This window comes from Oncorhynchus masou, chromosome 23 (assembly GCF_036934945.1).
Source record: "Oncorhynchus masou masou isolate Uvic2021 chromosome 23, UVic_Omas_1.1, whole genome shotgun sequence".
NCBI lineage: Eukaryota > Metazoa > Chordata > Actinopteri > Salmoniformes > Salmonidae > Oncorhynchus > Oncorhynchus masou.
The window spans coordinates 42975050-43001856 of record NC_088234.1 but is presented as its reverse complement, the minus strand read 5'-3'; the positions used below and the strand labels follow the sequence as shown (position 1 = coordinate 43001856).

The following is a 26807-nucleotide window of genomic DNA, read 5'->3' as shown; positions in this document are numbered from 1 at the left end:
ATAAGCGTGAGGCTCGGATTCATTCCTTCAATTTAATACTGCTCTCCACCGAGCCCAGGAATGAGCATCGTGGTACCAAACAGGTGTTGAACCTCATATCCTTCCTTCAGGGAACTGTAGTTATAGTCTTAACTTAACGTTCCCTTTCAGTCAGACAACTTCAGTACAACATACTATGGGGAAATATACCATGCCCTAAGTTCACCCCAACGGACACTAAATTAAACGGCCCTTGGCAGACCACCCAGATCTGACTTCCGCCAGATGCGTCAGTCTGGGTATTGCGTACACGGCACGCTGCCTAGTTACTTTCCCCTGTCCCAGCTGTAAAAACACTTAAAAGGTAAGGACCTGAGAATTGCCAGCCCCTGCTTGGAAAGCTCCTGTAGGAACATAAGGATGTCCCTCACTCCTTAATCTTGGCACCAGAGCTATAAAACACTTGCCACTTATATGCATGCAGCCCTCTCGTGGAGGGTGCCCTTGCAGACTGAATGGTAGCAATAACATTCTCTAGCCATCAGATTGGCCCTCACAGGGGCCAGGCCCATAAGAACCACATCTCTGGCCTCGCTTGCCAAACCTGCCCATGTGCCTGGGACGAAAGGGCCCTGTGTAACGGGAGTTGCCACAGGTCTCTGCATAAAAGTTGAATGAACTCCGTGAACCAAGGCTGCCAAAATAAAAAATGGTAAGAACTCCCAGGAGACCTGCTCCAACGTGGGCTAAATCAGAACCACTGGCGGAAATGCTTAATGGAGGGTTACAAGGCCACTGGTGCGCCAGAGCATCCGTTCCCAATTTAGCACTCGGGTCCCTCATTGAAAAAACAGACGACACCACATTTTCTCACTATACGTAAAGATAAATAGATACATAGATCTTTACGTACAGTGATGGCCAAAAGTTTTGAGAATGACACACATATTAATTTCCATAAAGTTTTCTGCTTCAGTGTCTTTAGATATTTTTGTCAGCTGTTACTATGGAATACTGAAGTATAAATACAAGCATTTCATAAGTGTCAAAGGCTTTTATTGACAATTACATAAAGTTGATGCAAAGAGTCAATATTTGCAGTGTTGACCCTTCCTTTTCAAGACCTCCGCAATCTGCCCTGGCATGCAGTCAATTAACTTATGGGCCACATCCTGACTGATGGCAGCCCATTCTTGCATGATCGATGCTTGGAGTTTGTCAGAATTTGTGAGTTTTTGTTTGTCCACCAGCCTCTTGAGGATTGACCACAAGTTCTCAATGGGATTAATGTCTGGGGAGTTTCCTGGCCATGGACCCAAAATATCAATGTTTTGTTCCCTGAGCCACTTAGTTATCACTTTTGCCTCATGGCAAGGTGCTCCATAATGCTGGAAAAGGCATTGTTCCTGGATGGTTGGGAGAAGTTGCCCTCGGAGGATGTGTTGGTACCATTCTTTATTCATGGCTGTGTTCTTAGGCAAAATTGTGAGTGAGCCCACTCCCTTGGCTGAGAAGCAACCCCACACATGAATGGTCTCAGGATGCTTTACTGTTGGCATGACACAGGACTGATGTTAGCGCTGAACTTGTTTTCTCCGGACAAGCTTTTTTCTGGATGCCCCAAACAATCGGAAAGGGGATTCATCAGAGAAAATGACTTTACCCCAGTCCTCAGCAGTCCAATCCCTGTACCTTTTGCAGAATATCAGTCTGTCCCTGATGTTTTTCCTGGAGAGAAGTGGCTTCTGTGCTGCCCTTCTTGACACATGGCCATCCACCAAAAGTCTTCGCCTCACTGTGCGTGCAGATGAACTCACACCTGCCTGCTGCCATTTCTGAGCAAGCTCTGTACTGGTGGTGCCCCGATCCTGCAGCTGAATCAACTTTGAATCAACCAGTGCTTGCTGGCATTTCCTGGGCACCCTGACGCGTTCTTCTCAACAATTGATCCGCTCTCCTTGAAGTTCTTGATGATCCGATAAATTGTTGATTTAGGTGCAATCTTACTGGCAGCAATATCCTTGCCTGTGAAGCCCTTTTTGTGCAAAGCAATGATGATGGCACGTGTTTCCTTGCAGGTAACCATGATTGACAGAGGAAGAACAATGATTTCAAGCACCACCCTCTTGTTGAAGTTCCAGTCCGTTATTCAAACTCAATCAGCATGACAGAGTGATGTCAGCTGGTCCTTTTGTGGCAGGGCTGAAATGCAGTGGAAATGTTTCGGGGGGATTCAGTTAATTTGCATGGCAAAGAGGGCCTTTGCAATTTAATTAAAATTCATCTGATCACTCTTCATAACATTCTGGAGTATATGCAAATTGCCATCATACAAACTGAGGCAGCAGAATTTGTGAAAATACATTTTTGTGTCATTCTCAAAACTTTTGGCCACGACTGTACAGTGTTGTCTATTTTTCTCTAGGAGGGACCCGAGTGCCCCATTGGGAACCAATGCTCTGGACCCCTCCTTTAACCCTGCCGAAATGTTTCCATACCTGGTAAACCACCCAGGGGTGTAGCCTCCACTCCTGAGAGAGAGGGTCCAACCTGGATAAAATATCTGCACCGGAGGCAACCGGGGACATGCATCGCCCAAAGCAAGCAAGCTCTTGAGCACTTTGTAGCTCATTCTAGGCACGTAAGTCTAGAGTGGGACGCAAAGTGCTGTTGCTTTTCCTAAACCAGGAATTACTGGCTGTACCATCTGTCCTAGATTGTTGACATAGGCAATCGGAGTGGTTCCTCTTTTTGAGACGGGAAGATATTTCCTCCTTCAAAATTAGCGCTGAGGCCTTGGGAACCGTCGACGTAATAATACTGCAGGCGCATGGAGGACACACAACAATTTGTAGCCTGTACCCTCACGTCACTGTTTGCATGATCCATGAGCCAACACTGTGCCTCACTTGGTTTAGGCGGTAAGAAGCGATCCGGTAAATGGCTGTCACCCAGCACTGGACCGCACGCATTTCTATTTTACCTTTATTTTACTAGGCAAGTCAGTTAATAACAAATTCTTATTTTTCTTTTTTTGACAGCCTGATCAAGGGCAGAACAACAGATTTTGTACCTTGTCAGCTCTGGGATTTGAACTTCCAACCTTTTGTTTACTAGTCCAATGTTCTAACCACTAGGCTACCCTGCCACCCCTAGACCCAGGGGAAAAAAACTTATCATGGAGGTTACCCTACAGACCAGTTATAGGTGGGAATGAGACAAACAGCTCTGAAAGATTGACCCCTTTTGTAGTAACAGACAGGATCGATTTGTAATCAAATCTCATTTCTAGGAATGAAAAGCGCAGAGCTGGAGAAAGACAGCTAATTTCAGGGTTCCTATGAACCCAGAGACTTTGTGGGGGATAATAGCATGGTCGTGTCCAACCCTGCTTGTTCCCTTGACTCATAGGGACTAGTGAGCTACAGGCAGGAATCAGCAATGAATCCCAGTAATATGCCATCTATGCGGGAGGGGTTCCCTTTTGTGGACAGAGAGTGAATTGCCCAATTTATTACTCCCAGCTTGGAGAGATTAATATAGCCCTTGAATCCTGTGAACACCATGAAATGTGGGGTACCAGAGGGGCATTAAACATGGACAAACTTCCAACAAGCGTGCTTCCGTGAGACTATATAGCATGCACGAAGCCCTGCCCTCTTATGGGCACAGACGGCTGACGTATTACCCTGTTTGCCATACCAAACGTGGGGCACTGTTCACACAGTAATCTTGTTGGGGAGCCGTGCAGATGATCAGGGGCTACTTCCTCATTGGAGGAGCACACAAGCCCTGCTTTCTCTACTCCCTCAAACTAGGAATTGAAAATAGGAATGGGGTTGCCAAAGCACCGGGGGGAACACTAGTAAGCTTAATTCAACAGAAGTTATGCATGCTAGCCAAAGTTAGCCAGGAGGCTCTTTATTATAAGCTAGGCTAGCTAACATCTTTGACCACAGCATGGTCCGTTTAGAATAACCAAGTGACTTAAAGCTGCGTATACTAAACAAGAGAGCTACCCAAGCAACAACTCCATAGGAAAGCAGGAATAACTAGTAGTAGCTAGCTCACCTCTGCGGGTTAGCTAACTTGATGGCACGCTATGCAGTGCTTGTTAGCTAGTCTGGTCTCAAGTCTACGTAGGACCGGATCACGAGGTGGGACCCAGAACCTTCTGGGAAGAGAGGCAAGTGGTGCTTAACCAAGGCAGACACAGGCAGTGGGGGGATACTCACAGAACCTGGTCTCACTCTCTCTTCTAGTCGTCTCCCTTAACCGGCCTCAGAAGGCACCGGAGATAGGATACATTCCACCCAACCAAAGACCAAAACCATCTCCACATCCCACAACTCAGACTCAGCCGAGATACTGGTACCCGCGAGAGGAAGTAACTATCTGAAACGCCAAGCCCCCTAAGAATGCTACACAATTTTCAAAAGAACCTGTGCCACAGACTAGTAGGATAGTAGGGGAACAGTACCAGCCGTCCCCTACTCTTGCACACAAACTGATTAGAGCGAGGGCAGCCTGAGCATGTGCCGTACTGAAACATACAAGACAACAAATGTGAGTATATTTTCATTCATTTGGAAATGGTCCCAAACCCAAACCTACCTTGTTAGCCTTCATCATTTTGTTTGCATTAGTCATCTTACTTATTCTTTATCCAAGCCAAGCAATTCAAAGAAAAACGAATTGTTTGTGATTTAGGAAACGCAAATGAGAACCATTTTAAACATCATTATCCAGGGGGTGAGCACGCTTTACCACTAAGGGACAATTTAGTTGGCGCAACTTACGATGGTCTCGTGTTCCAATTGTTTGTTGTAGTGTGACTTGTTCCTGTTCACACTGAGGTGAAAGGCAGAATAATTAATAATTAAGGCAATTAATCCAAGCCTCAGGCTTATTACGTGTGGAAGACAGAGCTTCCAGCGAGGCGCGAATTTCATTGGCCTTCATCTGAAGTCATGAGAGTGCAACTCCCCGTAGTATGTTGTGCCGAAGTTGACTGACTGAAAGGGAACCCAGGAAGGAGAAAAACATGATGTGCCTTTCCGTTGTTGTCTTTGATTTCATAGTTTTCCACTGAAGCATTTTTTGAAAATATCATGGGAGGTTTGGAGAATGTCTTGAACTCCATCATGTCTGACCAGCAGCAGCAGTCACATCATAACAGAACATGTCTTTGAAGATACAATTCCATGCTCTTTTAGAACTTGGGGACAGTAAGAGTGAAATTAGACAATTGCATTGCATTAATCTCGGGCACCCAAAACAAAAATCGAAAAACTTATTTGCTTTAGATGCTTAAGTCCTGAGGGAGACATGTTAGAAATTATTTTAACAAGATTAGCGAAGTCTGCACTACTTTAAACATAAACTCTCAGCCAGTTTCAGGCAAGTCTGTGGGCTTCAGAAATTATAAAAATCAGAATACCGGAAACAAAGTTCCCCATTAGTCATCACATCCCACAGTCTATTGACAGACGCTACCATTTATGTTGCGTGTGTCTGTCCACGAGATTAGCATTGCACTGATTTGATGCGTCATGGATAGTCAGTGGTTTATGCAGTGGTCTCTATCCAACCAGCTTTTGCTGAACTTTCTGACACAGCATGTGAGCCAATCCCATGAACCCTTTTAACTACCTGCCAGCGTTTGACAGCCAATCGCAGGACAGTACTGCCTGTGGGTTGCGGAAACTGAGGGCCAGGGCAGAGGCCCTCCCTGCAGAAAGGGGAGTCTGCTCTGCGACTGAATCGAACCCATGGAATCGGGGTCAGGGTTTTGCTTGGCAGGCTTCCAGCTTCATGAACTAATGGGGGGGAACTGGGGAAGGGAATGGAATGAGGAGATAAAAGAGAACAGGAACACGGCAGTGTTTTCAACTCCGCCTGTGCGTCATAGAGATGTATGGAGCACTGCACTGGGACTGAAGGGGGGCCGGAGTGAGGCCTGTCTGGGGTAGGAACCTCCCTGCTGTCCATCTCACCACCCTCAAAATTACAGTGGGTTCTGGGTCATAAAGTCTTTAATAACATGCATGGGGAGATGTAAATATTTGTTCCCCTTTCCTGACTTTCTACAGTACAGTGGATCCACACTTTTATTATTCCATTTTACTTCCTGTGTCCCTCTTTTTTTCCCTCTGACTCTCCCCTTCTCAACCTCTATTCAAATTATCACTCTATTGTATGATTTGTATTAACTGGAGATTAAATATGGTGCTATGTGTTTTCATTTGGCCAGTGTGTGATGATTGTGTGTGTATACATGCATACACACCTGTGTGCATGGAAACCACGTGTTTGATTTATTTATTTATCCAGCCATTCCCACGAGCCTGTCCTCCCCAATTAAGGTGCCACCAACCTCCTGTGGTGTGTACATATGCCAGCATTTGTGCATGTGTGTGTGCTTGCATGCATGCACATGTGTGTGTAGACCACTCTCTGGGCCTACTGTTGATTCAGCTAGAGCCTCCCTGAATGCCTGACTGCCAACTGACAGCATCTGTCACTGAGTGCCGGGCTTGTTATCATGACTTAAGGCCAGGAAATAAGGAGAGAAAGAGAAAACACACTTTTGGTCAGAGTGGAGGGAGTGTAGCAGAGCAGAGGTGCTCAGGACTGGGGAATGTAGAAGGGGAATATGGGTTCTGGGCTAAGGGTTTGGTTTCATCCAGCTTTCCGTCCAAGGCTCCTTCAGAGACAGAGTGTGAACATGAGGAATAATTTGGCCTGTGTTAACTTTAACCAGAGGAAGCATGATCTGAAACTAGAGGGACAAGGATGGTGGACTTACAAAGTCATGTGGGTGCCCTATTCCTATTACAAAGAGAAGCTGTATTTTCCACTGACCTTACCTCCTACTAAACCCATCCATTTGTTTCTCAGTCCTGGTGTAATATTTCCGTGTTCTCAAAGAACAAGGCTGTCCGAAGTAAGACCTTCAGTGAGGTTTAATTTCCCTGTACGTATCTCACACCATTCTTAAACCAGTCATCCATAGGTACTTCCTGTGCACATCTCTATGGCACTTTCTTTAGTGGTAACAAACTTTAAAGGCTAACAAACTGAACCTTAACCCAACCCACCCCCTCAGTGAGAAACATGTTTATTTCAAACCTCATCCATTAAAAATGTTGTTTAATGAGGGCAAAGGAAGTGTGCAAAGCCTGGTAATTACAGCAACAAAAAAAGTCTTTAGGAAAGCTCTGTGAATGGCTGAGACGCAACTTCAAGATTCACAATCCAAAAGCAGAGGGACTGAAAGATATTTTTCCTTGTCAATTGTGTAATAATGTTAATAAATTCCCCATTTACTCATGTGTTATAGCTATATAGCAATTTTCCATCAAAGTTGCCTATAAAATAAAGCAGTTGAGTAGGAACATTTACATGTAGCATATTTCCAGTTGACCACTTCAGTAGAATATTTTCCCAAGGGACTAAAGTGAGAGTCATAACGAATGGAAAACCCTAACGGGTCCTGGTGTGTTGGCCATCATACTGGTGGGTGTAAGTCCTGATATGAAGAGTTTCATTCAAAACACTATATGTCCATTTTCAAAAATGTTGTTATATAAGCTTATGAAAGAGATTGGTGTCATTTTTTCACTATCTAATCATGGCATGGGGTTGTTCAACAACAGACATGTACAACAGTGCAATAATCAACATCTAAAACAGTATAACTAATGCCATAAAATATATACCATATACAGTGCAAGTCAAAAGTTTGGACACACCTACTCATTCAAGGGGTTGTCTTTATTTTCACTATATTCTACATTGTAGAATAATAGTGAAGACATCAAAACTATGAAATAACACCTATTGAATCATGTAGTAACCAGAAAAGTGTTAAACAAGTCCAAATATATTTGATATTTTTCAAAGAAGCCTCCCTTTGTCTTGATGACAACTTTGCATACTTTTGGCATTCTCTCAACCAGCTTCATGCGGAATGGTTTTCCATCAGTCTTGAAGGAGTTCCCACACATATGCTGAGCACTTGTTGGCTGCTTTTCCTTCACTGCGGTCCAACTCATCCCAAAACATCTCAAATTGGTTGAGGTTGAGTGATTGTGGAGGCCAGGTCATCTGATGCAGCACTCCATCACATCATTATTGGTCAAATATCCCTTACACAGCCTGGAGGTGAGTTTTGGGTTATTGTCCTGTTGAAAAACAAATGATAGTCCCACTAAGCCCAAACCAGATGGGATGGCGTATTGCTGCAGAATACTGTGGTAGCCATGTTGGTTAAGTGTGCCTTGAATTCTAAATAAATCACAGACAGTGTCACCAGCAAAGCACCCCCACACCAAAGAATAGACTTGCTTGGGCCAAGTGGAAATCTGTCCTTGGGTCTGATGAGTCCAAATTTTAGATTTTTAGTTCCAACCGCCATGTCTTTGTGAAACGCAGAGTAGGTGAACGGATTATCTCTGCAAGTGTGGTTCCCACCGTGAAGCATGGAGGAGGAGGTGTGGTGATGCTTTGCTGTCAATGATATATTTAGAATTCAAGGCACACTTAACCAACATGAGGGGAAAAGTGGCTGAGATACAATTTATAACGTAAGCTGCCGTTATATACCAAGCAACTACATTGAATAAAAATATTAATGCAACATGAAACAATTTTAAAGATTTTACTGAGTTACAGTTCATATAAGGAAATCAGTCAATTTAAATAAATTCATTAGGCCCTAATCTATGGATTTCATATGACTCTGAATATAGATCAGAAAACCAGTCAGTATCTGGTGTGACAGCCATTTGCCTCATGCAGCGTGACACATCTCTTTCACATAGAGTTGATTAGGCTGTTGATTGTGGCCTGTGGAACACACTGTCGTACACGTAGAACTAGATTATCCCAAGCATACTCAATGGGTGACATATCTGGTGAGAATGCAGGCCATAGAAGAACTGGAACATTTTTCTTTCAGGAATTGTATATAGATCCCTGCGACATGGGGCTGTGCATTATCATTCTGAAACATGAGGTGATGGCGGTGGATGAATGGTACAGTACGACAATGGGCCTCAGGATCTCGCCACAGTATCTCTGTGCATTTAAATTGACATAGATAAAATGCAATTGTGTTCGTTGTCCGTAGCTTATGCCTGTCCATACCATAACCCCACCACTACCATGGGGAACTCTGTTAGCAACGTTGACATGAGCAAACCGCTCACCCACACGATGCCATACATGCTGTCTGCCATCTGCCCGGTACAGTTGAAACTAGGATTCATCCGTGAAGCGCACACTTCTCCAGCGTGCCAGAAGCCATCGAAGATGAGCATTTCCCCACTGAAGTCTGTTACAATCCCAAACTGCTGTCAGGTGAAGACCCTGGTGAAGACAATGAGCACGCAGATGAGCTTCCCTAAGACGCTTTCTGACAGTTTGTACAGAAATTATTTGGTTGTGCAAACCCAAAGTTTCATCAGCTGTCCGGGTGGCTGGTCTCAGACTATCCCGCAGGTGAAGAAGCCGGATGTCCTGGGCAGGTTACACATGGTCTGCGGTTGTGAGGCCGGTTCGACATACTGCCAAATTTTTTAAAATGATGTTGGTGGAGAAACAAACATTAAATTCTCTGGAAAAAGCTCTGATGGACATTTCTGCAGTCAGCATGCCAATTGCACGCTTCCTCTAAACTTGAGACATCGGTGGCATTGTGTTGTGTGACAAAACTGCACATTTTAGAGTGGCATTTTATTGTCCCCAGCACTAGGTAATCTGCTTCTTTATATGCCACACTTGTTAGGTGGATGGATTATCTTGGCAAAGGTGAAACGCTCACTACCAGGGATGTCTATTGTATTTATATATATTTTTTAAATCCGTGGTAGACTGTTGCATGGCAGACCAATCAGGACTCATCTCTCGGCATGACCAGCACCTTCATTATCTCAGCCAATTAAGGCTAACCAGGAAGAATCCTTTGTTTCTCCATGAGAAATAAACTAGGCTTGTAATTTAAAAAGATACCCTACCCTAAGTTTGTTATTAAAGGCACATGAAAGTTTAAAAGTAAAACCTTTTGATAAAAAAATAAACATCTCTCCTATGAATTAGGAACATCCTTCTTACACCTCACTTGAGAGATCCAGACACAAATGTGAAACATTGGTGGATATAGTGCTTTGGAACACAACTCTTCAATTGCACTGTACTGGTGGTCCTCCCACTGTATATTATGAAGCACTCTAACCTGCTTAAAGCAGGGGTTCCAAACGTTTTCACTCAGGCCCCACTTTCACCATTGGGGAAAATCCCTGCAAAAGTTGCAGGTTTAAAGCTTATTTCATGCAATTCTACACATTGTCATAGGGTGCAGAGAACATGTTGCAGTTTTAAAGCTCATTTTCTTGCAAAAAAGCAGGCAGAGTTCAATACATTTTTGCCATGCCTAATGTTAATTAATGTGCGCCCCACAGTTTGGGAAGCACTGGCTTAGAGTACCGCCCCCGGGCAATGCAGGGTGATCCAAACCAACTAGCAAGCATGCCTCTCTCAGCTGGAGGTGACCCTGCTCTGTAATACCAGCTGGGGCCCCTGCTCTCCCCCTCACCACCACCGCACACACAGGGAGCCCCAACAGCCACAGCCGCAGGCTAACTAGGGGTGAAGGGAGAGTCTTTCTTTTTTTCCATTTAGCCAGAGCATGTCTGAGGAGTGGTATAGCATAACACCGTTGTTCATAAATGTTAGTTCTGAAATTAGCATTTGAGTTTACACGCACAGCTGCTCAGATTCTCAAGGCTGTCTGCCTCTTAGATCTGGGATTTGTGACCCTCAGGTTTTGAGGTCATGGTTTCTGATGGCATTGACCCCCTTTCCATGCCCACAGCCTGCTACCCGCTGCATCCTCACAGGATTTACTGTGGCAGCACGGCAGAAGATTCTGTGGGAAATCTGGGGATGCCGCCACATGAGCCAAATCGGTGGTTTGGAACAATTAGAGAGCTCTGAGCTCAGAACTCTGGTTTGGATTGGATGGGAGGTTATGGGCGTGTGGAAACATAAGCAGGATGACACAAGAGGGAGGTGGGGAACAGGCAACCGGCTCATCATTCCATTAGATGACAGAGAGCATGTCACCACCAGAGCCCAACACGGCTTTAGTCCTCTTGATCCATGCTAGATCAAGCCTTCTGTAGAGTTCTCTATAGAGGTTCATGTGGTGTGCTGTAAGTCATACGATTTCTTGATTTCCTCACATGCATCCTTTATGAAGGTCAACTGACCTTTAGAACCAACTTCTCTGGTTTTAAATGGACTATGTGGCATTGATATGAGTCCTAAGCATTAATTTTAGTGTCCAAATTTACTACAGTGTAAAAAGGTGAGTTATTCATGACTTACTGGAGGGTTGTGTATGAATTATCAGCCTGGTCTCAGAGAAAGATGTATTATATTTTACTAAAATATTTAGTATGATATGCTATTTTATGTTAGGTTACATTAAACTGGCCTTCGTAAATCTGGGACACTCAAATTAGTATGATATGTTACTGTTGGTATGACACCTGTTGGTCTGGGTAGATGAGTGGCTGTTTAACGCTAAGGTCTAACAACCCAAAGATTGCGTGTTGGAAATCTTATCATGGACAACTTTAGCATTTTGGATCATTAGCAACTTTGCATCTGCTTACTACTTGTTAGCTACTTACTTAGCATGTTAGCTAACCCTTCACCTAACGTTAACCCTTTAACCTAACTCCTAATTCTAACCTTAACTCCGGCCTGGATCCACAAGGGGGTTAAAGGGGGCATAGCCCTCATCTGTTCAAACTTTAGCCCCTCTGTTTTTGTTCTATGTCACTATATAAAATAGCAAACAAGTACAAATGATTAAGTGACAGGTTGGCGCAAGAAAAATATGTATTGCAGTGTGTAGGGGGCAACCTGGTCTCATAGACTAGACGTAGCATAGGAAAAGTACATCTGGAAAGCCAGAATTTGTATGATATGTTAAGTTATGGTTACATAAGACAGAAGGTTACTTTAGGCAAAAACGAAAGAAGGGTGGATGGGTGGGCGTATAACATTGTACGTTTTGCAAATTCTAACTTATTATAGGGTTTGCAAATTAGTAACATATCATACGAATTGTAATTCGTATCATCATACGAAATGCATGATGGACATCCACAAATTAATACATTCCATACGAAACGTAACATGATACTAAATGGAGTCTCTCGGATTTACGTACAGAATAATATGAAATGCTCTGAGACCAGGTTGTGTCTTTAAGTCTCGAGTGTGGGTGATGAAGTCCCTTCCATCTATGTAATGTATTACAGGTTATGGACAGGTGGAGTCAGGTGGCTGGAGGGGTGGAGTGCATGACACTCCATCTGGATATGACAGTTTGCCTCAACCCATGGGTCCAGCAGGCAGAGTTCAATAACTACTGGCAGATGTGAGATTCCGGAGGATGGCACTCTTCTCATACCACTCATCAATCAGTAGCCTACAGAATAATATGATATTCTGAACAAAGTGTTTTGATAAGTTGTAGGTGTAACAATACACCATTCTTTACAAAATACTGTAGAAACAGCGTTCTGCTAATGTAAAAATGTGCAAATATTATACCTTTCTGTATGGTGTCCCATATAAGACAGGAGTTCTCTGACATACCTGAAGAATACACAGCCCCATGTATCAGACAGATAACTAAATTTTAAAAGCTGATAGGCATGGCAGCATAGATCAGCTCCAGGCCCCTCTCGTCACAGATACTGGTCATGAAGGAGCCCGACTTCGGCACCTATATCAGACCCAGCTTCTATATCACAGAGGGAGGTAGAGAGTGAAAGTCATGGAAGCCAACAGTAAATACACGGACTCAAGACTGGGCATTCAACTTGCAGTTTGATACCGTTTCCACTGTAATATGTAACATGTATTTACATGACCTTATGAAACGTTGAAACTAATTTGCAAGTTACTTTTGTAGCAATGTGTTGTAAAACAAATGTCTTATGAAACACAGTCTAGACACTGGCTCTTGCTATCTTGCCATAACTGATTTGACAGAGAAATATCAGCCAGAAAGGATAGCCAGATGCAGCTATTACCAAGCAATGCTAACTAGCTGCTGTCAGTGCAGACTTACATTCGCCTACACATAGAACTGAATTAGCTGACCATCCTGAGATGGCGAGTCAGTCAGAAGGAGAGAAGTCCTCAACTTCAAAACGTTGTTCTTTCCATTGCAAAGCTAGCTTAGCTTACCTCGCTGTACTCACTACTGGCCTTTGTTGTTATTGATTGGCAAAGACACACACAAGAAACACCCACGTCAAACCACACCTCCAAGACAACACTCTTTAACCTTCAGCCACTAGCATTTCTAATGATGAGCAATGATGAAAAACCAGGCCAAATCAGGAAGTGCAGTCGCCCTTTAATACAAATGATAAAATGTATATTGATGTTGCCACCCTTGAAAGCTAGGAGGAAGAGAAGCATGTAAAGGACTAGTGGAGCCCCGTTGAATTAAAGATTGAACAAAAATACTCTCTTTACAGGGCATGAGAGCAGAGCGGCAGTATGAACGGCCTGTTTGCACACATCCCCAGGAGGCTAGACTCAAGCTCCTCTACTCTGCTGTTACGATGAAGACATCTCTTCTCTTCTAAAAGAGCTAAAGCGGGTTCTTTTAATAGAGAAAGCACATGTAAGGGTAGAGAGCTTTACCGACAGTCGGATAGCATGGCGTGAAATCTCTGCAGTGGAGAGTGGGAGAGCTCTAGGCTGACTTCATGATGACCCATCTCACTACAGAGAACAGGCACCAATTATTCGGCAGAGATGGGTAGAGAAGATATACTGTACAAAGTTGAAGCCTTCGCATGGCATGCCATTCTAGCTTTGTTGCCATCAGGGTCAAAGTTCACACAGCAAACAACCTCAGGGGATTTTTTTGATTCACCTCCTTGGACAATATGTCTTTGTTTAAATTGGTTTTAAATAGAACATTCAATAGTTAGCTTGTTTTAATATGTTACCCATCCATTTGCCTTTTTAGTACAGTATATAAACAGGGACTAGTAGTTTAAATGAATCACCATTATTGCCGACTGTGAATGAAGAAAGTGTTTGAGTTGCTGTTGCGATTATGAATTATTTTGGCATCCCCCACACTATTGTGGATTCATTCCCATCTTGCTGTCATAGGCCACATGGGTGACTGGAGACTGCTGTGCGTGTGTATGACTTTCTGTCTGTCTGGGACTGGGGCCTCATGTTTGGAGGCATACTGAGACAGGGAGACTGGGGAAGACATACCTCTGTGATAACTCAGACAGAGGACATGTAAAGGACAGCAGAGAAACACTCTCTACCCCCCCACCCCCCACCCCCTCTCATGGGACTTCATCTCCTCATTGGGTTCCTGCTCACGCAAGCCGGATTACTGCAAGGGATCGGAATACTTATGAGGTTGACTGCTGCTACACTCACAGCGCTGGGATATGGATTCCCTTTCTCCTGAGAGTCCTGTCACTGCTACACTATATCAAACAACACACAACAGGCAAAGACAACATCAGCCAAGAGGAATTTTGAGCAAAAATAGTTTCTTATTATAATCAGAATTATTGCTGATGTTGGAGAATCACAGAAAATGCTATTTACATTCAACTGAGTGCTTATGACGATAACTGCCAACAATGATCTTTGTTAACATTTATTCTGACACTTTTTAATCACCAGAGAGGAGTTGATATTGAAGGCAAAATCATTTTAGGAAGTTCAAAATGACAAGCAAATTCTGCACAAATATTAGTCAGTGAAGGTCTATCATGTCTTCAGGCTAATAAGTAGTAACTACTGTATACTAGTCAACAGATTGAAGGAAGGACTGACAGCCAGCAAAGCCTTCATCATAAGCCATGCTGTTCTATTGGTGCTAGTGTATAGAATACCACAGTCATAATACCAATAAAACCTAGCGGTCAAACAGGGAAATGGTCCCAATAGTTTTTCCACATAGGAGACTTTAGAAACACTTGAAATAATGGCTGTGTTTCATGGAGACTTACCCTGGTGTGACGTTTGGATAACCGCGTAAATCTCTCTAGGACAAGGTGACTTTTACCAATATATTTCCCTGTATTTACATCCCAAAAATGAAAGCTAACTGCTGTTAATGTGGCTATAATAAAGAACTACAAACGCCATGATGATCTGGATGAGGCTAAAAATCTTTGGATTAACTATCTAAATGTAGTAATTAATCCATTGGCAACATTTCTGTAAATGGGCAATTGTGTTAACGGTCTTGTGCAAGTTTTAAATTGACACAATACCTGTTAGCAAAGGTGTCAGCTAGAGATAATGTGCAGTAGCTTGCAGGGATTTGTAGTTTTGCATGATGTCTACTTTGACTCTAAGTAGCATTTTCAAATCTGAGAGTAAATAGAGCCGAATATATTGACTAAAGTCCCCTTGTCCCAGAGAGATTTACATGGTTACCCTAACGTCACGCTGGGGTAAGCGTACACAAAACAAATCCCTTATTTTAAGTGTTTATAAAATCCCCTATGGTAAAAATGAGGGGTGGAAGAACCATTGGAACCATTTCCCTGTTTGACGGCTACGCTTTATGGGTATTATGACACCTCCACTGTGGGGCTCTATAGTAGTATGGTGTGTGATTCTGTATCAAACACCTATACAGATCATACTACATAGGACACCTAATGAACAAACTGATCGTTTCCTCATACAAATTGTGTGATGCAACAATCATATAACCTTGTGAAATAGATTTTTTCAAACAAATGCCTAGCTTACCCCTTTACTAGGCAAACAACTTCATAAAATTACCTAAAAATAAGTAATTTAGGTATCTTATGGTCTCTGTTTTTAACATTATGCCCGGACCAAACCTTCCGTGAGGGTTAAGCAGTAATCAGGTGGCTGGTGGTCAGTGGTGGTTAGTGGATCGGCCGGTTCCGCCCTGCCACTGGAACACTGTGGGTACGTGGTGAGTATATCAGCAGGCCAGCTCACACAGGCCAGATCACTTGACATGCTGGATGTTTGAAAGCAACTCTGGTTTTGTCCTCTGTTTGCTCTTGACACCATGGGTCCCGTACACAGACTATGCCTAGTTCCGCACAATCTGCTTTTTAGTCCAGAACTAGTCTTGAAGACTATAGACCTTAGGTCTTCTACCCATGGCATTAAAGTAGGTACTGTCTGGGTATTTTGGGATCACCATTCCGTAATATGCATGAATTGCATGCATGAACCCATCTGGACAAGAGGAATACCTATGTGAGAATGCTGTTCATCGACTACAGCTCGGCATTCAACACCATAGTACCCTCCAAGCTCGTCATCAAGCTCGAGACCCTGGGTCTCGACACCGCCCTGTGCAACTGGGTACTGGACTTCCTGACGGGCCGCCCCCAGGTGGTGAGGGTAGGTAACAACATCTCCTCCCCGCTGATCCTCAACACTGGGGCCCCACAAGGGTGCGTTCTGAGCCCTCTCCTGTACTCCCTGTTCACCCACGACTGCGTGGCCACGCACGCCTCCAACTCAATCATCAAGTTTGCGGACGACACAACAGTGGTAGGCTTGATTACCAACAACGACGAGACGGCCTACAGGGAGGAGGTGAGGGCCCTCGGAGTGTGGTGTCAGGAAAATAACCTCACACTCAACGTCAACAAAACTAAGGAGATGATTGTGGACTTCAGGAAACAGCAGAGGGAACACCCCCTATCCACATCGATGGAACAGTAGTGGAGAGAGTAGCAAGTTTTAAGTTCCTCGGCATACACATCACAGACAAACTGAATTGGTCCACTCACACAGACAGCATCGTGAAGAAGGCGCAGCAGCGCCTCTTCAACCTCAGGAGGCTGAAAAAATTTGGCTTGTCACCAAAAGCACTCACAAACTTCTACAGATGCACAATCGAGAGCATCCTGGCGGGCTGTATCACCGCCTGGTACGGCAACTGCTCCGCCCTCAACCGTAAGGCTCTCCAGAGGGTAGTGAGGTCTGCACAACGCATCACCGGGGGCAAACTACCTGCCCTCCAGGACACCTACACCACCCGATGTTACAGGAAGGCCATAAAGATCATCAAGGACATCAACCACCCGAGCCACTGCCTGTTCACCCCGCTATCATCCAGAAGGCGAGGTCAGTACAGGTGCATCAAAGCTGGGACCGAGAGACTGAAAAACAGCTTCTATCTCAAGGCCATCAGACTGTTAAACAGCCACCACTAACATTGAGTGGCTGCTGCCAACACACTGACACTGACTCAACTCCAGCCACTTTAATAATGGGAATTGATGGGAAATGATGTAAATATATCACTATCCACTTTAAACAACGCTACCTTATATAATGTTACTTACCCTACATTATTCATCTCATATGCATACGTATATACTGTACTCTATATCATCGACTGCATCCTTATGTAATACATGTATCACTAGCCACTTTAACTATGCCACTTTGTTTACATACTCATCTCATATGTATATACTGTACTCGATACCATCTACTGTATCTTGCCTATGCTGCTCTGTACCATCACTCATTCATATATCCTTATGTACATATTCTTTATCCCCTTACACTGTGTATAAGACAGTAGTTTAGGAATTGTTAGTTAGATTACTTGTTGGTTATTACTGCATTGTCGGAACTAGAAGCACAAGCATTTCTCTACACTCGCATTAACATCTGCTAACCATGTGTATGTGACAAATAAAATTTGATTTGATTTGATTTGACCCTGGGCGAGGTTAAACATTAATGTCTTCTAGTTCTAAATATGCAGATTAGTAGCATACAATATGCAGATTAGACAGATTAATTGTGCTGAACATGTGAAAGATTGAAATCCTCACATCATCGGTTCTTCACTTCGGGTTACTCTGTGATCTTTTCTAATGTGGCAGTGACTTTGAGCATTCCGTGCCTTATACATAAGGCCTGCCCACTCACATTTGTGTGCCAGTCACATTTGTGTTGCAAACATATTTGTAACAGGTGCCTTGTGCCCTTTCTTATTTTATCAATACATTCCCTGAGATACTGTCCATGTGCATTGCCTACATGAGATGCCAAAAATGCAGTATCATTTAAAATCTTTATACTGTACAGCACACTAGTATAGTACGTGGGCAGGTTGAGGGTCATGAAATATTGTGTGAATGAGGTGCGGGTGGGTTGCGGGAAGGTTGAATAAAGAGAAAACAATGCATTAAAAATCCATAAATGTATCATTCTTGTGCAATTCATATCTATAGGCTACATTTAGTTTTTTCTTTAATTATTTGTATTTGGCATTAGCCTAACCTAAGCTTTTGGGTCGTTTTGTCAGCTCGCCGAATACACGCTAATTGCCAAACACTTTTGGGAACTTGGGCACAATAAGTTTATGTCACTCCACTGAGGCAAATAGAACAATGTCAGAGTTTAATTCAATAAGAGAATAGCTGTGAAATATATTGTATGAGCCTTAACTGATGTACAGTGGCAAGATAAATTATGTGAACCCTTTGGAAATACCTAGATTTCTGCATAAATTGGTCATAAAATTTGATCTGATCTTCATCTAGGTCACAACAATAGACAATCACAGTCTGCTTAAACTAATCACACACAGACAATTATATGTTTTAATGTCTTTATTGAACACACCATGTAAACATTCACAATGCAGGGTGCAAAAAGTATGTGAACCCTTGGATTTAATAATTGGTTGACCCTCCTTTGGCAGCAATAACCTCAAAAAACTTTTTCTGTAGTGTGAATCAGGCAAGAGGAATTTGGGACCATTCCTCTTTACAAAACGGTTTCAGTTCAGCAATATTCTTGGGATGTTTGGCGTAAACTGCTCTCTTGATGTCATACCACAGCATCTCAAATCGGGTTGAGGTTAGGACTCTGACTGGGCCACTACAGAAGGCTTATTTTCTTCTGTTGAAGCCATTCTGTTGTTGATTTACTTATGTGTTTTGTCCTGTTGCATTACCTAACTTCTGTTGAGCTTCAATTGGCGTACAGATAGCCTAACATTCTCCTGCAAAAAGTTTTGATCAACTTGGGAATTCATTTTTCTGTCAATAATAGCAAGCTTTCCAGGCCCTGAGGCAGCAAAGCAGCCCCAAACCCTGATGCTCCCTCCACCATACTTTACAGTTGGGATGAGGTTTTGATGTTGGTGTGCTGTGCCTTTTTTTCTCCACACATGGTGTTGTGTGTTCCTTCCAACAGTAGTTTCATCTGTAGTTCAAACAGTAGTTTCATCTGTAGTTAATCTGTAGTTTCATCTGTCCACAGAATATTTTGCCAGTAGCACTGTGGAACATCCAAGTGCACTTTTGCAAACTTCAGACGTGCAGCAATGGGTTTTTTGGACAGCAGTGGCTTCTTCCGTGGTGTCCTCCCATGAACACCATTCTTGTTTAGTGTTTTACGTATCGTATACTCATCAACAGAGATCTTAGCATGTTCCAGAGATGTCTGTAAGTCTTTAGCTGACACTCTAACCTCATTGAGCATTCTGCGCTGTGCTCTTGCAGTCATCTTTGCAGGATGGCCACTCCTAGGGAGAGTAGCAACAGTGCTGAACTTTCTCAATTTATAGACAATTTGTCCTACACTGGACTGATGAACCTCAAGGTTTTTAGAGATACTTTTGTAACACTTTCCAGCTTTATGCAAGTCAACAATTCTTAATCTATGGTCTTCTGGGATCTCTTTATTCAAAGGCATGGTTCACATCAGGCAATGTTTCTTGTGAATAGCAAACTCATATTTTGTGAGTGTTTTTTACAGGGTAAGGCAGCTCTAACCAACATCTCCAATCTCGTCCAATTGATTGGACTCCAGGTTAGCTGACTCCTGACTCCAGTTAGCTTTTGGAGAAGTCATTAGCCTAGGGGCTCACATACTTTTTCCAACCTACACAGTGAATGTTTAAATTATGTATTCAATATAGACAAGAAAAATACTATAATTAGTGTGTTATTAGTTGAAGCATACTATGTTTGTCTATATTTGATCAAATTTGATGACCAATGTATACAGAAATCCAGGTAATTCCAAAATGTTCATACTTTTTCTTGCCACTGTATGTCTGGACCATTCAGACCACATCGACATCCTATGTGAATTAGATTGGATCAACCATGCATGACCCCATTTGCAAAGGATGCACAGTGAGCATTCTATTGACATTGTTTGAAATGTAGTAGCCTAGACGTATCCTAGCACACAATTGTATTGTTGGCCTGGACAAACTCACCTGATTCAACTCATTGAGGGCTTGATGATTAGTTTACAAGTCTGTATAAATCAAATGTATTTATATAGGCCTTCTTACATCAGCTGATATATCAAAGTGCTGTACAGAAACCCAGCCTAAAACCCCAAACAGCAAGCAATACAGGTGTAGAAGCACGGTGGCTAGGAAAATATAAAATTCCTCTCAGTTCTTCTATGGCCTGCATACTCACCAGACATGTCACCCATTGAGTACATTTGGGATGCTCTGGATCGACGTATAACAACAGTGTATTCCAGTTACCGACAGTGTATTCCAGTTACCGACAGTGTATTCCAGTTACCGACAGTGTATTCCAGCAAATAGAATGGCATCAAATACATGGAAACCATGGGTTTGTTGTATTTAATACCAGTCCACTCATTCCGCTCTAGCCATTACCACGAGTCAATCCTCCCCAATTAAGGTTCCACCAACCTCCTGTGAAAGTCAACAGCTTCAGCAGTGTGTGCCACCGAGAAGCGATAGTGACATGACTGCTATTTGACAATCCATAAGGCTTTTCTTATTTATTTTATTTTTTATATATGATAAACTTACATGTTGTAAGGACCTCATTTTTATGTTTCCCATAAAAGCAGATTATTTATTTCCCTTTGTGTGTGAAACTAATAAATAAAAATGTGGGATCTTGTCATATACAGTATGCGAAAACGTGAAAACTGTTGTCCAACGTTAGTAGTAGCTAGTAGCCTATTCAAGGATGTGTCAGTGCAATTTTGATCACATGACATTTTGTTACAGATCAACAGAACAAGTAAACCTTGAATTTGTAGGTTTAAAATATCCCTCTAGTGGCCAGGATTGACCTATTTTAACATGAAGAAGTACCAGAATATAATCAGTACCACCTGTTGAGGTTAGCATAGAACTAACGTGTGCAATGTTATCTGATGGGACCAGCTACAATTTCGTGGTCTTGTATTTGTACTTTTGAAACATCAGTTCTTCAATGTTCAGAATAAAAAAACTATAGGCTGGACAGCACCTCCTACTGGAGACTTGATCTATCTATAGCTATCCATTTAGTCTTACATCCATGGTTTTAACCAAACCAAACCCAACCCTGCATAGCTTTGATATTTGTCACTGACTAGTACCAATGTGCTATCGTGAGAATAACAATTGGGGAATCTCTTAATAACTAAATATAGTCCCTGCTGCATTCAAAGTCATTCCCAAGGATAGGTTCACCAGAGCAAATGAAATGCAACCATACATTATATATCATATATCATCAATGAGACTATTTAGGCCTAATAGCATTTGCAAAGTCATCAACATCTTTTGTTTCAATTCAAACCAGGGTTCAACTGAAAATAGACAATACAGGGTATCAAGCGTTGGTTGATTTCTAATGTAATCGTCAAGTTCATCATTAACATGTTGGATTCACGTCTCCATCTCAACCAAAATCTAAGTTGAAGAATAGGACTAAATCAAATTGTATTTAAAGTGCAATTAACGTTTGATTTAATTTAGTCCTGTTCTTTAACTTAGATTTTTGGTTGAGATGGAGATGTGAATCCAACATATAAATGATTAATTTGAAGACAAACTTGATATTGAATTGTGTTTGGTTGTCAACGCAACCCAATATCAACATTTGAAGGAGATGTATCTTCTGCTTGGACAGTTCCATCTGTGCCACTGACTTAGTCTGGCTTTAATTCCAGTATGTCTATAAATTATTAATTGATATGCTGAATTAACGTCTCCATTGCGTTGACAGCCAAACACAATTGAATATCACTTTTGCAATACAGTAAATAGCCTATTAACAAAGTATTTATTCAACATTACAATGATTAACATATCCATGGCCACAGTTTGAGGTCAGCCGACTGTAACTATAAATGTCTTATTATGTAATCATAGAAATTGGTTGCAGGTCTGTGGAAATCTTCACAATTGCCATAATAACCTGTGCAGAATCTAGAACAGCTTTGATCACATGTGATTTTAATGTAATCTCAACTGCAACCTAGGTCATTTGGTTGTGCTATTAGATGAAGCATAGTGATAACACATTTAGTTGTTGTATAAATACAAAATATCTGACATGGTATTCCTCTTTTGAACTTTGTTGTGCTTTTAGATGGTTGAAAGCCTACTGATAACACATTGGGAACTGAACAAACCCCAGGCTGACTTTTTGAGTGGGTGAATAGAGGTTGAAATCTCATCTATTAAGTCTCCTACAAATATTACCCACATTTCCACATTATAATGACATGATGTGTCCAGTGGGTGGTTGTGTACAGAAGGCTAAAGGTAGCAGCTGGAATATAATCATTATAAGGCCTGTAAACAATTTCCAATATGCTGTAAAGGTTATGCTTGGCTGATCAAAATGATACTTCAATAACATAAGCTATAACAACATGGCGCTAGACGAATACAAAGAACAGCGAGACTGTGAGGGCTCTGTTTTCCAATAAGGCAATGCAAGTAGCCCAGTGAACACCGATTTAAGGATGTGTCATGCCAAATGATGATATCAGCTCAACTTATTTTCCTACACATATCCCAAGGTCAGCTGGCGGTGAGATTTGCCTCCGTACTTTCTTGAGCAGGGTAAATATACATCAGTGCAAACAAGTGTGAGTGGCAGTCAAAGGGCCGGCACCACAATATGGGAGTAAATATGGCTTTTACTTTCCCTCTGTAAAAACAGGGAGGAACAGGGAATCTGTTCTTCCCTGTGACTGTGTACTCCTATAGGAGACACTCCATGTTTGCCTGTCAGGGAGATGAACGAGAAACACAGGCTGCTCAGAAGGGTCAGGGAGCGGTTTGAAATCCTCCTTTGTGCTCCTAGTCTAGCTGTGTTGGAGACAATACGGATAATGAGAGAGGAATTTGGCGTGGAGCAGAGTGCACACACAGGGGAAGCACCTCGCCCAAGCTCAGGAGCCCAACCAGCTGTCTGGGCTTTTGTCTCCAAGGGCTCTGACTACAGGCATGCATGGGAAATGATTGATATCACTGCTGCACTCTTTGTCTGTAGACAACAGTACTGAACAACTTACACTTACACACACTAGAAATGTGGTCCTGCTGTGAGAGCCACCATATCATATTGTATATCTACTGTTTTAGTGTAAAGTTGTACCATGAATGTATATATTTCCTTTATGTTCTGTACTTTTTGGTGAAGAGGTCTATTGTCGCCTGTAGGTCAATGTTCCCACATTACTGATCTCTAATAAGTGTATAAAAACATGGCCTCTGCATTGTCGATTTAGGTGTTTCTCAGTTTCCTATGTTAGCTAATTGTTGCCTATCAACTCGACGGGAGGTCTTCAATCATGAGCATGCTACTGCTTTAGCTTTCTCTGAGGCACAATGTTATGTTCAGTCATAGATTGCTACTGTCCCTGAGATTTCAATGTAGTGTTTTTTTCCTGGGGTATTTTTATTTGGTTGCCAAGAGATCAAATGTATTATCGATGGACAAGATGCATTTTCTTAGTTGCCAAGGTGTGACCGTGCTGATGCATTATGTCCTCAATAAGTGAGCAATTATCTGACATCTCTCTCAGCATGGCATTGAGTTTGTATCCAGGAGCCAGGAACACATGGATATCATATTGTAGGCTATACACTGGGTGTGTGTCCAGGTGTCCTTCAGTGATCCTTATCTAGTGGTCATCTGATCTTAGATGTGTCTGAGGCTGAATCCCTGCACCATTCCGTTTCAGAACCACTTGATAAAGGGTTGATGTAGATTGATGTAGGTTGGCGTAGAATTACTAGTAATTCTATTTTTAGAAAATGTATTTCTTGGGTTGGCATAATGTTATGTTCATGGTGGTCCTTAAAATCATGAATAAATAAAATTAAATGTTTTGTTGTTTAGAACAGGTTAAAGTCAACTTGTGTATTGTTACATTTATATGGATTCATATGGTTTATCGTTGTAATAACATTACCAACTCACGCCCCTTGCCTTGGAGGAGGAGGGACTTTTCAACTTCCATGCACTGAATAATTGCAACAAGTCCCATGGTTGAAGGAGCAAGACGTGGATGGAAAAGCGCCTTGCGCGGCACACGTGGATGGGGATATATGTGGCAACCTGTTGATAACGGATTTATGACAATGGATAACTTTGTAGGAGTACAATGACAAAAGTGACAATAGACACATTATTGAAAGAAGATCTTGTTCTTGCCGACGGCGAAGACAGAGGATAGTGGTAACAAATTTGCTAACTTTTATCTAGTAACGCTTAGGTGGCCTACCGATGGAACACGTTTCTGTAAATGTGAAACAGTATCAGAAATAATAATGATACTGCGCGGTGAAAGAATAGTCCTACAAAGCAAATCGTTTCGTTATTATGTACAGTATGAACACATAACAGGTGTTTTCAGAGTAGTCAAAGAGCATACTTATTTGAATACATAAATAACTGTCAAACGTGCAAATAACTGATCGGTAGGTAACCATTCACCAAGAAGAAGCCTATTTGAAATGGTCTACACTTGCTTTATTTACTGGGAAGAGATAACTTGGAAGATAATTCAATTAAAGTCTCGGTTCACAATGAAACTGCTGAACTTACTTTGCGTTGTTGTCGGGTTGTGGAGGACATGCCTGACGAACGGAAACTGCCGGAACCTCTTCATTGACAGCTGTCATTGCTCTTCCGAGAGGTCCAAGAAGTTGGGCAGGCAAACGTTCCGGGTGAAAGTGGTGTGTGATGATGTGGAATTACTGGACACTCTACAACCCAGTTTCTTACCCAACAAAACAGTTTCCCTGTGAGTATGACATCAAACAACCAACAAAACAGTAGTTGAACAAAGGTTGTTAAAACGTTGTGTGTACCAAATGCAGGGGCATTAGGCTTCTACTTCCAGCTTATACATACTATATACATTTTTCAACTGTGCTGTGTGATATTTCTCAAAAGTTCTGAACCTTTCTATTCTCATAGATTCTACATATTGTAAAAAAATATATAAAGTCCTTTGCTAAGAGTATTATTATACTATTGATAGATTGACTATGACTTTTTAAATCACTCATCAGTGCTATTTGCAGAGGGGGACATAACTTGGCCAGGGGTTCTGGGGGTTCTCCCATTTTTGGGGGGGGCATCTAAAGCACGTTTCCTGCATTTCTACACATTCTAATATGACTCATGTCCCTTCTAGTTGTCTCCTATTTAGAACAAAAAGTAAGCATAAATGCCCACAGTCATCAAGCCAGGAAAGAGATTATTAAATATGTTTAAGTGATTGATAAGACTGAACTAGATCCATGATAATTCCATAATCAATATTGTGTTGCACCTTTAACTAATAGCTTAACAAATGAACAACTCCTATGAATAAAGTACAAAGACTTAACTTTTGATTGTCTTTAAGACAGCCTCTATATCAAATTTCAGCCGCCCAGCCAACCCGAGCCTACTACACGCCCGACCCCCACCAGTCTAGTCAATAACTCAACTCTTTCCCCAACACAACATCCTTCCCATCTTTTTTTATGTCTCAAGGGAAAGGTTTGGGGGGGAAAAGTTGAATGAAAACACACATACACATTAACACATGGAAACAGTACACCCTCCATATAATTCATATCATAGGCCTAATAGTACTGTAGAGCTCTTTTTTCTTGCACACAATGTAGCTGGGACATCCCGTCCTGCCTCTCGGGGTCCACGGCACTGTAGCGCCCCAACCCAACAGACCCCACTCAGCTTTAGGATCTTAGTGAAACATTCATTATTGGTTTCAGGTGTGTTAGGCCAAGGCCAGAGTGACAACAGTACAGCAGACCCCCAGGGCCAGGACTGAGCAGGCCAGCAACTAGGAATTGCCTAAATGTGACTAAAATACAATAGAATAGAATACAGTATATACATATGAAATGAATAAAGCACTATGTAAACATTATTAAAGCAACTAGTGTTCCATTATTAAAGTGACCAGTGATTCCATGTCTATCTATATAGGGCAGCAGCCTCTAAGGTGCAGGGTTGTGTAACCGGGTGATTGCTGGCTAGTGATGGCTTTTTAACAGTATGATGGCCTTGAGATAGAAGCTGTTTTTCAGTCTTTCGGTCCCAGATTTGATGCACCTGTACTGACCTCGCCTTCTGGATGGTAACAGGGTAAACAGGCCGTGGCTCGGGTGGTTGATGTCCTTCCTGTGACATCTGGTGCTGTAGGTGTCCTGGAGGGCAGGCAGTGTGCCCCTTGTGATGCATTGGGCAGACCGCACTACCCTCTGGAGAGCCCTGCCGTTGTGGGCAGTGCAGTTTCCATACCAGACTGGATACAGCCCGACAGGATGCTCTCAATTGTGCATCTGTAAAAGTTTGTGAGGGTCTTAAGGGCCTCCTGAGGTTGAAGAGATGCTGTTGCACCTTCTTCACCACACTGTCTGTGTGGGTGGACCCTTTCAGATCGTCGGTGATGTGTACGGCGCAGAACTCTAAGCTTTT

At 42.4% G+C, this 26807-nt stretch overlaps 1 protein-coding gene and 1 long non-coding RNA gene across 2 annotated transcripts in view; one reads left to right on the top strand and one right to left on the bottom strand.

Moving 5' to 3' along the window:
• Positions 1-7779: 7779 nt before the first annotated feature.
• On the bottom strand, positions 7780-24973 carry LOC135510871 (uncharacterized). The gene is made up of 3 exons (XR_010451172.1): positions 24918-24973; positions 24283-24428; positions 7780-8165 (listed from the first exon to the last, which is right to left on the bottom strand). It is a non-coding gene; the product is annotated as an uncharacterized LOC135510871 (long non-coding RNA).
• The window catches only part of LOC135510870 (adhesion G protein-coupled receptor A3-like), a 270757-nt gene continuing 268371 nt past the window's right edge, over positions 24422-26807 (top strand). Inside the window, exon 1 of the mRNA XM_064932169.1 lies at positions 24422-25116. Coding sequence (XP_064788241.1) covers positions 24827-25116 — 290 coding nt within the window. The 5' untranslated portion in view covers positions 24422-24826. The remainder of the gene's footprint in view (positions 25117-26807) is intronic.